Below are 14204 nucleotides of genomic sequence, written 5' to 3'. Positions count from 1 at the left end.
ACAGCAGTCTGGGCAGTAGTTAGGCTAGCGAAAGTTTTGTATACAAATAAAAACAAGTCGCACCACAACGATTTCTCGCACAAATGCTTCCAAATATATTTTGAGGTCGCGCAGATTAAATTTTGGGAGCATATGCGAGGTCTCAATTTCGAGCCCTGCCCCCAACCCCCGACTCCTGAATGTCACTCACTCACTCGCTCATGCGGACATGCACTGCGGTCTCATGAGGAAACGCAGCTTTTTGATATAAAGTTTTTCTTGTTCCCGAATACAAATATGTTTTTAAGTATTTGTTCGAAATAAGTATTTGTAAAAAACACGCTATTTGTGCCTTTCCGAATACCGTATTCGGGTTCGGCTCCACCCCTAATTTCCGGCCAAAAGTTTTTGAACAGAAAGGTTTTTTAATGTTTTTTTAAAGAAGTCTCTTCTTTTTCAGCATCATTACTCTGTCACATGATCCTTCAGAAATCATTCTAATATGCTGATTTGCTGTTCAAGAAATATTTATTATTATTATCAATATTTAAAACAGTTGAGTACATTTTTTTTCAGGATACTTTGATGGATAGAAAGATCCAAAGATCAGCATTTATCTGAAATAAAAAGCTTTTTTTAACATTATTATTATTATTATTAATTTTTTTGAAGAAATTCTAGGAATTAATACTTTTATTTAGCAAGGGTGCTTTAAACTGATCAAAAGTGATAATAAAGACATTTATAATGTTGCAAAAGATTTCTATTTCAGATAAATGCTGTTCTTCTGAACTTTCTATTTAACAAAGAAACCTGAAAAAAATCTACTCAACATAATAATAAATGTTTTTTTAAGCAGCAAATCAGAATATTAGAATGATTTCTGAAGGATCATGTGACTGGAGTTAATGATGCTAAAAAACTGGCTTTGAAATCACAGGAATAAATGACATTTTAAAGTATATTAAAATAGAAAACCGTTATTTTAAATAGTAAAAATATTTCACAATTTTACTAGTTTTGCTGTACTTTGGATCAAATAAATGCAGGCTTGGTGAGCAGAAGAGACTTCTTTAAAAAAAACATAAAAAATCTTACTGTACAAAAACTCTTGACTGGTAGTGTACATAGAAAAATCCATGGGTCTATATAATTTGTTTAATATATTTGTTTATACATTTCATACTTTATTTGCTCCATTGCATCTTGCGACAAATTATCAAAATAGCATTCAGGTTCCTAAAATGCTCTTTTGCTCTTACATTTTTAAATCGGACAGATTTCTTTGCTCTCCAACTCTCTTAAGAGCTGCAATTAATTCAAATTTAATCGACTTAATTAGGACTCAAATTAACGTTCCTTGCAAAGAACTGTAACATCCCCTTGGGTGTCTAGCAAGCAGCCATTAAATTTTATTAACTGTTCACACTGATGGCACAAGAATGAGCTTCACGTGGATCTTAAGAGGTGAAATAATGTCACTTGTGCATGAGGAATGAGCAACTGGATGATGTCATCTCTTTGCAGGAGTACCAGGCATGTAATCTGGAGTCCTGTCCGGAGGTGCGCCGAAACACCCCATGGACCCCTTGGGTTCCGGTCAACATAACCCAGGGAGGGGCACGGCAGGAGCAAAGAGTACGCTACATCTGCCGGGCCCAACTGGCTGACCCTCATGAGCTTCAACTGGGCAAGCGTAAAGTGGAGACCCGCTTCTGCCCCAATGATGGGACAGTAACCTGTGAAACAGATTGTGAGTGATCCCTTTTTCTAATGCACACCTAAATGAACAGATCTGACTGAGTAAGCCGATATTGCTGGCTCAATGACAGTTCAGGGTCACAGTTCAGCCCTTGGCCACTTTGCGCATGGCGGGCGCCACATTGATTAACTGTATCTTCCTGTCTGAACTCGGAGGAGGTCAACCACTTGAGGTGCACATGGAATGCATTAGAGACAAGGGAGTGTCAGAATTCACCTTGTGCAGGTTGCTGTGACCAGAATGTTTTTTGTCAGAGATGCTGTAAAACACAGCATGACATTGGTGGGATTTTTTTTAAGTAACCTTGAATTACACAGGTAGAGGCCACTTCTTAAAATAACACACTCATGGAGTGCTGCAGTGATGACGTACAGTATTTTAGTAGCCCAACCCGGAAGTTAACATCACCCTGGTTCCCTCATCAAAAACCTAATAGGATTTCAATTGGATTTTTGAATTACTGCAGAAAATGAGCTCTGTGACCAACTAAAGTTTATGATTCTTATACATTTGTTCATCATGATAATTTTTACTAACGTTTATGAATTTTGAAGCCTAAATACAACCACCAGAAGTAAAAAACTAAACATAAGCTATAAACAAACTATCCCTTATACAAATTAACCATGGTTTTACTATAGTAAATGTGTAGTAACCCTGTTTTTTTGCGTATTGTTTACCATTTGTATAACCATTATTATGTTTAATACCATGGGGTTAAACTACGGTTAGTGTAGCAAACCATGGTTATTGTGGTTACCCTGGTTTAGCTATAGTAACCCTTGATGCCCATCAAGCTTCCAAAAACGTAGAATTGTTAATAAATGTAGCTGCAAGCAGTGATTATCAGGGTTCAAGCGCTTTAGGGCATTTAAGCATATATGAAAAAAGACATTATTTAGCAAGCCTGTAACCACTTAAATCAATGATTTGAAAAAACATTTTTGGCAAATCCAGGTAATTTACCATAAGAAATATTATGTTTTTTAATGTTTATAACTGTTATAGCAGCAACTGTGGTCTGATCTCCTTAAAACTTTGCATGCTTGTTTAGGTTTTGTGAAGTTTGGAGTTTTCCTTTAGGCTTTGTAGGATTAGGAGTAAATGTGGACAGGCCCCTTTTTTAATGACCTCGGTATAGCTTCCCAAATGGAAAATTTCAATGTTTTTTTGATGGTTATTGACCTAAAGAGTCCAGAGAATTGTACTACACAGTTTTTTCCAGAGTGAGCAAAAAACCTAGGACTAGTTCTCAAAAGTAGGTTTTTTACATCTGATTGACAGCAGTGGTTCTAGAGGCAAGGCTGTCTGGAATGAAGAGTTCTATTATATGATACAAGTAATGCGTGTATGTGTGAAAAATCCCCCCCCAACCAGTGGCCAATTTCTGTCAAACAGGCTGGGTTTCATTCTGGTTGGCCTCTGTTAGCCTTTCAGCGACCAATGGCGGACATGTTTTTTGAGATACGCAATAGACACTTGAGTCCTTATAGACACTTGTGGCACTTTGGACCAAGATCGCGCACAGCGATTTTCATGTTGATTGGACAAACAGTTGCGTAGTTATATCCATTTTTATGGTTTTTCCCTCTTATAGCGCCACCAAGTGGCCAAGCTTCGTGGTTTTGTTCCTTGTTCCATTTTTTTTTTTTTTAAATCAGAAATATCTGAACAATTCGTCAGGCTTAAGAGACTTGAGCCTGCAACTGACGGTTTGGGAATTATGAGCGATTTTGTACTTTTGATCGCTGTAGCGCCCCCGTGAGGCCGATTGTTGCTAGCCTTGGTGACATTGTCCGCAGTGTGAGTACTACCATCCCTCCAAGTTTCAAGTCTCTACGACTTACCGTTTGGTCTGCACGACAGTGACAAACTGGCACTAAATATCACTAAGAAAAGTAGGAGAAACCACTGAATACAGTAATTTTATATATAAAAATACTTGCACCTCACAAAAAATGCCGTCATCGCTTCTGGAGGTGGATGCCTGTTGTTTGGGAATGCAGTTGTGTAAGACAGTTCTGGGAGAAAATGATGCTGAAATACTTTGACAGACAGACTTTGCTTAGGCATGGTTAGTCAGTTTATGCTGTCCCATAGTGCAAAGTCACTTGACTTTTTTCCATCACTCGATTCTGATGCAATACTTCAAAATGCACATAAAAACAGGGCGATGGAAATAATACTAATGAGGCTGTAAAAGTAGACTAGTGAGGAGAGTAGTCTCTGGTTCACCATGATGATATTTAATGTTCCCAACAACTTCTGCAGTCCCATCTAGCCACATGTTAGCAAACATCTGTTTCAAAATAAGTAAGAGATTTAAAAATAGCACAAGGGTATTACTGGTGTATTTCATTGTAGGATAAATGTGAAAATATCTTGAGCTTGTGTTAACCACAGACACAAGTTTAATGCAAAACCCATTAAAAAAATTCACTGATTTTTGGACGATGGAACTGGAGGTGCTAATATGCTAACTTGATTCTGGATTTTGACCTACAAAAATACATCATGCCTGGAGTGCTCTTAAAATAAAAGAACTAAATGGCTGTTTACATCAAGAACAATTACTGTAAAGATAGCTTATATAAGATAATTATTTAACAACAACTATATTAGTCAAGTAGATTCTGTGTGATCATAACAGTGTCAGTATGCTGTGAAAAAATTAATTGATAAAAGAAATGACAAAAACTAGCAAACATGTAACATGCAATATATGTTTTACAGCTCTAGTTGAGGAGCTTCTCAAGACGCCTGGTGTACGACTGACAGGCTCTGGCTGGTCATCGTGGGAGATGTGGTCAGCTTGCACTCAGGAGTGTGCCAAAGGCTACCGCACTCGCAAACGCACCTGCACCAGCGCTGAGGGCAAAAGCGTTCCCACTGCCTGCCGAGGATCTCCAGTAGAATATCAGGACTGCAATCCTCAGCCCTGTCCAGGTAACACACACACACACCCACTCAGAAACATGCATGTAAACACAAGCACTCTCCAAATGCACATTTACATATGTGCACACAAATACACACTTAAATAGACTCCCACATATGCTCATAATCAAGGTAGTTGCTCATCGTGCTGGAAAAGCCTCTGCTTCCATTAGGGTGTGTGAAGTGTATTACTGATTTCATTAGCTAATGGAAACCCAAAGCCCCGTAGGGACCTGCTATGGTCAAATTAAGAGATTTCACCATAATTCCAAACAGACATGAACTCAAGGATAAATCGAATACTCTTTTCTGATTTAGAAATCACAAGATCAATTGAAATTTCCAGTTATCACCAGAACTTTAAAGGTAAAGTGTGCAATGAACTGGCATTAAACAGACTTGCTAAAATAATTTGATTATTGTATTAAAAAAAGAAAATATGTGCAACAAATGTACCTGCCACCGAGTCGCTTAGTATAAATTTTCATTTATAGAGGGAGCTGCTCTTTGGTTGCTAAGATGTTTTCAGAGTGTTTTTAGTCCATTGCTATATTATGCGATTGCTAGCATGTTTGGGGATGCTGGTGGACAGTTTAAAGATGCTAATGGACAGATTAAGGATGCAAACAGAGTTTAAGGGTGCTAACATACAGTTTAAGGGTCTTAACACAGTTTAGGAATGCTAACAAGGGTGCTAACAGACAATTTAAGCATGTTAACAGAGAGTTTTAGCGTGCTAAAATACATTTTTCTCCAAGTTTATTTTTCCTCTTTGGCTAAGATGTTTTCAGAGTGTTTTTAGCACATTGCTATAGTATGTGATTGCTAGCATGCTTGGTGATGCTAATGGACAGTTTAAGGATGCAAATCACAGTTTAAGGATGTTAACTGATGACTTGGGGATATTAACAGTTTAAGGGTGCTAAAAGTTTAGGAATGCTAACAATTTGTGCATGTTAATAGACAGAGTAAGGGTGCTAAAAAAATTCTCCAAGTTTATTTGTCCTCTTTGGCTAAGATATTTTCAGAATGTTTTTAGCACATTGCTATACTATGAAATTGCTAGCATGTTTGGTGATGCTAATGGACAGTTTAAGGATGATAATGGGCAGATAAAGGATGCTAACAAACTGTTTAAGGATGCAAACAGAGTTTAAGGGTGCTAACATACAGTGTAAGAGGGCTAACACAGTTTAGGAATGTTAATGAAAAGTTTAAGGGTGCTAACAGACATTTTAAAGGTGCTAACAGACAGTTTAAGGGTGCTAACAGACAATTTAGGCATGCTAATAGACAGTTTAAGGGTCCTAAAAGGGAACCTTTCAGAGTGTTTTTAGCCCATTGCTATAGTATGTTAATGGACAGTTTAAGGACGCAAAATGACAGTTTAAGGATGTTAACTGATAAGTTGGGGATATTAACAGACAGTTTTAGGATGCTAAGGGACAGTTTAAGGGTGCCAACACAGTTTAGGAATGGTAACGAAATGTTTAAGGGTGCTAACAGACATTTCAAAGGTGCTAACAGACAATTTGGGCATGCTAATAGACAGTGTAAGGGTGCTAAAATATATTTTCTCCAGGTTTAATTGTCCTCTTTGGCTAAGATGTTTTCAGAGTGTTTTAAATTTCTATAGTATGCAATTGCTAACATGTTTAGCTATGCTAATGGAAAGTTTAAGGATGCAAAATGACAATTTAAGGATGTTAACTGATGATTTGGGGATATTAACAGAGTTTTAGGATGCTAACGGACAGTTTAAGGATGCTAACAAACAGGTTAAGGATGCAAACTGAGGGTGCTAACATACAGTTTAAGGGTGCTAACCCTGTTTAGGAATGCTAGTGAACGTTTAAGGGTGCTAACAAACATTTCAAAAGTGTTAACAGACAATTTAGGCATGCTAAAAGACAGTTTAAGGGTGCTAAAATACATTTTTTCTCCAGGTTTACTTGTCCTCTTTGGCTCACGCAAACAAAGCCTTGTTTTGAAAGTGCTAATAGTTCACCTTTAAAGGATCACAGTGCAAATTATCTCACCAATCACCCTGGAGGTTCCCAACAGATGCTTTTGTGTGTTTCTTTACACATATTGACAGCCACTTGCCAATGCATTGTCCGCTCTAAACTCTCCCTGAGTGTGACAAATGAACGTCACCCACGCTATTTGCTATGCTGTTTTCCACTCAGGCAGAATGGGAAATAGGATTGAAATAACAAAGCAAAATAAAAAGGGGTAGGGCACATGGATTCAAAGACATTACTGACATCAGCCAACCATTTTAATCATTGTTTTGACCTCAGACATGCACTCCAATCCAACGCCCGGCTTCTCTCTCAGTGTGCAAGGTTGCTGGACTTGCTGTGATTGCAATCGGTCTGACTTCACACTTCAGTCATGCCCTAGTACACACATGCTAATCCACTGAAGTTAAACAGTGCTTCCTAGTGCAGAGAGAAGGAGCCACCCCTAACCTTCTCCTCCATCAGTCTGATGAGACGTCAAGAGGATGGTGGCAGGGCCTGTTAAAGTCAGAGGAAACTGCACAACAGCAATGCTTCTATCTCGGTCAGTGCTGGAAAATCTAGTTTAAGATGGTAGCTGTTATTTTGTGATTAGCTGGCACCAGCTTTAGGTGGTCAAGCTGGTTTTTGGAACTTTGTGACCGGCTAGGACCAGCTAGATATCACTCACCATTTTAATCTGGTTTTCCAGAGGAATAAACAAAGAAATGGATGTAAACAGCTGGTGTTCATTGTAACAACACGTCTCAAGTGTTCACAGAGGAGCATTTTGGGTCAAATAAAGCTGGTTGAAACTCCAAGCGCGGCATTCTGCCCTGAACTTTGAATGTTTGGATCACCATCACATCCCATAACAGATGTCTGCTTGCTTTGTCCGCCTTGTTGGAATTTCCAATCATGTCTGTTTTTTTTGGATTGTTATGTGTTTGCCTGTTTGATTGATGTTTTTTACGTTTGTGTTCAGTACATTGTGTTTGCATCCTCCGCTCCGTCTTTCTTGTTTGCACTGCATTTGCGTCCGCTTATCTGATGCTTGAATGATTGTGTCCCCCTCCTTGCCTGATTGTTTTGTGTTTGTCTTTGTATGTCGTATTTGTTTGTACGTGTTTGGTCTGTGCAGTTAACGGCGCCTGGGCTTGCTGGTCATCATGGTCACAGTGTTCGGTGCCCTGTGGAGGTGGGCACTACCAACGAACGCGCACATGCACCAGCCCCACCCCTGCCAATGGAGGGGACATCTGCATCGGCTTGCACACAGAGGAGGCTCTTTGCAACACACACACCTGTGATGGTAAGATCAGTTCCAATCTAGAAGCACCAATGGGATGAAACGATGCTTTGATTGAAATGTGCTACAAAAACTCAAGGCTCTCCAAAATGAGCTCAACCTCTGTCTGTAAGCACAAGATACAGTTGGTTTTCAATGTGCCATTTGTCCATCAACACCCATTATTAACACCATTCAGAAACATACAGTTAACTGCCTGCTGTTCTTCAGAAAAATCCTTCAGGTCCCACAAATTCTTTGGTTTGTGTATTTAAACTCCTACCATCAATTACTATATAATTTTGAGATTCATCTTTTGACACTGAGGACAACTGAGGGACTCATATGCAGCTATTACAGAAGGTTCAAACGCTCACTGATGCTCCAGAGGGAAACGCAATGCATTAAGAGCCAGGGGGTGAAAACTTTTTGAATTTTAAGATCAGGGTAAATTTAACTTATTTTGTCTTCTGGGAAACATGTAAGTATCTTCTGTAGTTTCAGAAGGGCTGTACTAAATAAAAAAAAAAATAAGAAGAAAAATGTACACATCTTTATTCTGTTCAAAAGTTTACACCCCCGGCTCTTAATGCATCGTTATTCCTTCTGGAGCATTGGTAAGCGTTTGAACCTTTTGTAATAGTTGCATATAAGTCCCTCACTTGTCCTCACGGTGAAAAGATGGATCTCAAATCATACAGTCATTGTTGGAAAGGGTTCAAATACACAAAAATGCTGAAAAACCAAAGAATTTGTGGGACCTAAAGGATTTTTCTGAAGAACAGCAAGCAGTTTAACTGTTCAGGACAAACAAGGGACTCATGAACAACTATCACTAAACAAAAAAACACAGTTGTGGATCATTTAGGTAACAACACAGTATTAACAATCAAGCGTATGTAAACTTTTGAACGGGGTCATTTTTATAAATTCAACTCTTATTTTCTCTCATGGACTATACATAAACATCTTTTATATGAAACATCTTATTCAGGTCAGTACTAAACAAAAAATAACATGCATTTTATATGATCCCTCTTATTAATAAGTCTTAGCATTTGTCTCCATACAGTGAATTATTTTCTTTTAAGTTCATAATTTTAGAACCAAATTATTTTTTTTAGGTGAACTATCACTTTAAGAATCCTTGTGAGCACACCAGCATCCACAACACAACATATGCTAGTCTTTTTAATGGGATAGTTTATGACCAGCTGATTATCATTGCATTGAAGGAATGATTTCAGACCTTTCAATCACCAGTAACACATTCTTCAGATTCTGAGGGAGGCTCCTGGGGTCCTCCAGGCTACAGATGGTGCCATATGTGAGCTGCATGCATATGGAAGTGTGCTGTGTGCAAGCAGACTGTGGCAGTGCAAAGCTCTGTTGTCACCTTCTGCTGCCATCACTTTAAAAATCAGCTGTCCCTTTTAGACAAAACTGAAATATTTATGGAGACTGGATCATGTAAAGCCTTGTAGCTTTACCAAATACTACCTCTGTATTGCTTTTGGCTCTTCAGATTAAAACCTGAAATCCATGCTGTTGATGGAAGATCCTGAGTTGTTGTCAGTCACTTATAAGGTTCCTTTGCAGTTCAGATTCTGCATTGCAAATTCCTAAGGACATGTTTGTTTGAACATAACTGAAGATTAATGTAGAAGTTACCAGCCTTTTATCATACAGTGAATCTGGATTTTCTGAAATGCTACGATATTCTCTAGGAGTTACTGCTGCTGATATTGAAGTCTTTTGGATGCTAGATTCAAACATTTGGCCCCTGTTGGCCCCCTTCATGAATGACAAATTTGCTCAGAGAGAATTATAACACTGTGTTATGGTCTAGACAAGCTCCTTAAAAGCTGAAACATGAAAGGAATGTGTCTATTTACAGATTGGATTTTCCCAGCAAACAAATACATTTTAAATCAAAGTTTCTTCTCAGTAAAGTTTTTGGTACACTTGCTCTGAAAGTATTGCCTCAGACTGTGATTATTTTTGCCTCCTCGTGTGGCTCTGGCGGTGTTTGTTTCATGTGCGTGGGTGGGCCGTTGAGTCGGCAGCGCTCTGGTTAGATTGCTGTCTGAACTGTGAGGATGGCCAAAATTGGAGCGCTCCTTTTAAAGGAAGAGTTCATCCAAAAAATTTTCTCATCATTTACAGCTAAGCTGTTCCAAACCTCTATGAATTCCATTCTTCTTTGCACCAACAAAAAGGTGCAATTTAAATAATCTCCCGATTTCTCATTTCTATGCAGTTACTATAAATGTGGACTTAAGTGAATAGATTTAAATTAATGTTTCAATAATTTACCAATACATCTACATATGTGTGCACGTGTCACAAAACATGTATGTAAACAAAATGTTTCTGGACAAATCCAGCATTATGGATGACATTTTGCTTTATGGATGTAACAAATAAATGCTTAGAGAATGTATGTGTTACCAATATACCAAACCATCTGTTTGTATTTTAGTCTAAACATCAGAAAAATATCAGTCTATGGACAAGTTGTATATGTTAAAAAAGGGAAATAATCATGCGTTATGGATGTGACAAAAAGGACACTGTTTTTAAGAGACTACATACTTTGTAGGATTTCTGCAAATTAAAGTGCACAACCACATGCAATAATAGAGAATAGAGAAGCCATGACTCTTCACAGAACATATAATTGTTACTTTATTTTAATGTTGATGTGTCTATTTATGAGAATATGTACTGTTATGGATGTGACAAGCCTGAAAATAGCACTTACCAGACTATGGAAAATCATGCACTAAAAACTTTAAGAGAGACCTCACATGGGTATTCGAACCACCAAATGTTGACATCTGTGCTATCAATATAGTAAACCTTTGGTAAAAACTTTGTTTTTTCATGGTAAGTTTGACATTTGCATGGAATTTTGTGTTTTATTTTTTATTATTATTATTAATAGTTCTAACTCAAATTATAATTATAAAAGATGAAGACAGAAATACTATTGTAAATCACAGTTAATGCAAAGTTAAACATTTATATTTAATAATTATTTTTAAAAATATTACATTATTTATGTGTATGTTATGGTGGAATACTGCTAAAATACTGTAAACTGTCCACAAACATTTTGGAAATTATGCAAATGTTAATAAACAGAACCTGGCACACATCGGTTCCCACATGCATATTTAATTCACATCGCATGCAAAAATGGATTTAGTGAGAAGTAGCATTTACTAATTATATAATTATATTAAATTATATAATTATTGCAGCCTTTGATTTGAGAGTTGCTCAAAGCTATATCGCAATTTGTGTTTATTTTCATTAATTGTGCAGTCCTACTTATCTATTTTAATTTTGTATGCATTTTTTTTTTTTTTTTTTTTTTTTACCCCCATTTGTTAAACCTTGTCTTAGAATATAGTGCAAGTCATTTGGACCACTTTATAAACATTTATGCTATATATATATATATATATATATATATTGGTACTTGAATTTATTGGTACAACAGAAATTCACAGGTTTGGAAAGACATGAGGATAAGTAAATGTTAATTTTTGGGTGAACTGTTTCTTTAAATCCTGTGTTTATGCCCGTGTCTTTGTGCAGGTGGGTGGATGGCCTGGTCGGTGTGGTCTGAGTGCGATGACTCGGGCCTGCAGCTGCGCAGTCGAGTGTGCGGGGCTCAATCCACACCATGTGTGGGAAACAGCTCCCAGCACCGAGACTGCAATGAGATCCCAGGTGAGAAGAGCTATATATAAACACACGCACACACATATTCACACAGCGTCCGACTATTCCATTATGAGGCAAAGCTTTTCCCAATTGCAATGTTACCCTTATTAAATAAACATACACTTTTAAACCCTGTCAAACTCGCTGTTGTTTTTAATAGATTAGATGTAATATGTTTACATGCGCTTATTCATTACTCTGGCTGGTGGAGTGGAAGTGTTCAAAGTGAAGAACTGAACGCACCCAGCCTGCGAGAACACGAGTTATCAGAGCGGAATACCAAGTGAATCAGGCACTCTAATTAATATTAATGTTATGCCACAAGGCAGCCTCACATCCAATTTCTCTCCAATTTTGGGAAACGGCTTCCAAATCCTGAGGTGTCTTAGACGGTGAGGAGATCAAGGAGAATTGTGCATCTCAATCAAAACATCTCCCCCCATACCCATCTCTGCTCTTTGTGAAGATTTCGGATAGAGCTTGAAAAGCATGACTCTGAGTGGTAATAGAGAACCTCAGACTCTATCGCAGCAGTGAAAAATGCTCATTACCTCAACCTAAATGGCATATTCACTTTAAATGAGCATTTAAAGCTTTATATTTGCAAAATAGCTTGCAACTGTTTTTACTAACATTGGCCGTTCATTCTTAAATATATACAATTTTTAAATATGTAATGGTAGCACGGTGTAATAATTTCATCTCTTTCATGCGACCTGACTAACAGGCTTTGATGTGATTTCCTGTACTTTATCACTGCGCCCCTGCTCATCCCTCAGGTATAAAACAGGAGACTTCCTCAGCACTCAGATCTACAGCTCTTTGAATCACCCCACTTCCAGGAAGGTTGCTTTTGAAAGGAGAAAGTGGAGTGGGATAAGATGGGGAATGATTGACGTTTTGGCTGTAATTCAGCAAAGGGAAGCAAAACAAGGGAGCATGTAATGACCTGTTCTCAGGACTTTTTCTTGCATCAGTCTGCTCCATTTTTAAGTAGTTGGCTTATGGTTAGATTGTTGGTCGCCATCCAAAATTGTTGGTCACAACTAGGGGTGGGTGATAAGATTAAAATCTTATAATTTTATTTCAAGGTAACGATATTAAAAAAAGGTCTTTATGATATCAACTTTTTTGAAAACCAAATAACTTTCAGAATTCTTGTCACCAATGTCAATATCACAAAAAAATCTAATATTAGCCTTAAAAAAAACAGGCTCACTGAAAACAAGTGAACAGTGATTAAATAAGAATAAGAAACTAATTACAAGCAACAGGATTAAAAAAAAAAATTGAACAAATAAATAAGAAATGCTATGTAAGCAATCAAATGTATAAAAACATTGCATATTCTTCCATGTAAATTAAATATATTTTTCTTCTTCTTAAAGCTACAAAAGTGATTTAGTCAAGAGCAGTGAGAGATTTTCTCTTTTGTTGTTTGATTAACATGAATGACAGTGGGAATATGAGACTGCTGTCACTTTAAGAGCTGCCCAGATCCAATATACTGTAACATGTTTTCTTTCTCCAATGTTTACTTTTAGTTAAGATGTAAATTACTGTGTTTACAAGGATATATGCAAAGAGGGCATTTTGACAAGTGTGTGTATTTAACCATTCAAGGTCTATAAAGCGGAAAAAATAACTCTGTTTAATATTCCGGCATTCTATGAGCACCGTCTTCATATTCTATGACGAGTTCTCTTTTGCTGCTGATTGTGCTTAAACGGATTAAAATCACTTGTTTTTAAACTGCAATGCTTAAAAACGTGAAAACAATAAGTTTTCATGACCACGTAGCACAGCAACATCATGTGAGCTTGTAACTGCGATAGAACCTGGTTCTAGATTCCTGGTTGGAATATTGATAGATTTTAATATTTGACTATTTTTCCTTACTTTTATATTATGTTTAAAAATAAAACTGATATTATACTCAGTGCTTCATGTCTACAGTAAAATTTGCATTTACATGCATTTATGCATTTGACAGTTTTATCCCAAGAGACTTGAACTGCATTCAGGGTAGACATTCATGCGGTCCCTTGAAAACAAACCCATGGCACTTTCGTTGCTACCGCCATGCTCTACTGCTTGAGCTACAGGAATTTAGACTTTGAAGCAAAACTATTTGACAGCCACCGCTCTAGATGGATGTCTGTGTCCATTCCAATGCATCTCGAACCATGAACGTTATTTTTTTAAGATGCCATGTCAATTTGAAAGATGTTTGGCATCAGTTCAAGATGTTCAGAAAGAGCTCAAGAGCTCATCCTGTGTAAACAGCCACTAACTATATCTCTCTTTCAATTCACAGCCATTCTCCCGGCATCTAGCTATGAGAAGGACCAGCAGTGTGGGGGTAAGTGCTTTGACCAATATGTGTAAGGCATTCACCGCATGTTAGTGTGCGCTTATGCATGCACGCTCTCGTGAATGCTTAAAGACGTAGCAATGTGCTGCTTGTGTGTCATGTTTCACGTCAGCTCCTTTTCATCCT

General features: G+C 37.5%; 1 protein-coding gene across 5 annotated transcripts in view; it reads left to right on the top strand.

Moving 5' to 3' along the window:
• sema5ba (sema domain, seven thrombospondin repeats (type 1 and type 1-like), transmembrane domain (TM) and short cytoplasmic domain, (semaphorin) 5Ba) overlaps positions 1-14204 on the top strand; it is a 229475-nt gene that overhangs the window by 203157 nt on the left and 12114 nt on the right. For 4 of the 5 annotated variants that reach the window (XM_051118512.1, XM_051118510.1, XM_051118511.1 and 1 more), the window contains 5 exons: positions 1507-1732; positions 4475-4687; positions 7823-7993; positions 11576-11710; positions 14022-14066. In XM_051118512.1, the coding sequence (XP_050974469.1) occupies positions 1507-1732; positions 4475-4687; positions 7823-7993; positions 11576-11710; positions 14022-14066 (790 nt within the window). The remainder of the gene's footprint in view (positions 1-1506; positions 1733-4474; positions 4688-7822; positions 7994-11575; positions 11711-14021; positions 14067-14204) is intronic. The other variant, XM_051118514.1, reaches the window with a different exon arrangement.

The sequence above is a fragment of the Labeo rohita genome, chromosome 9, assembly GCF_022985175.1.
Source record: "Labeo rohita strain BAU-BD-2019 chromosome 9, IGBB_LRoh.1.0, whole genome shotgun sequence".
Lineage (NCBI taxonomy): Eukaryota > Metazoa > Chordata > Actinopteri > Cypriniformes > Cyprinidae > Labeo > Labeo rohita.
This window is presented reverse-complemented; position numbering and strand designations above follow the sequence as displayed.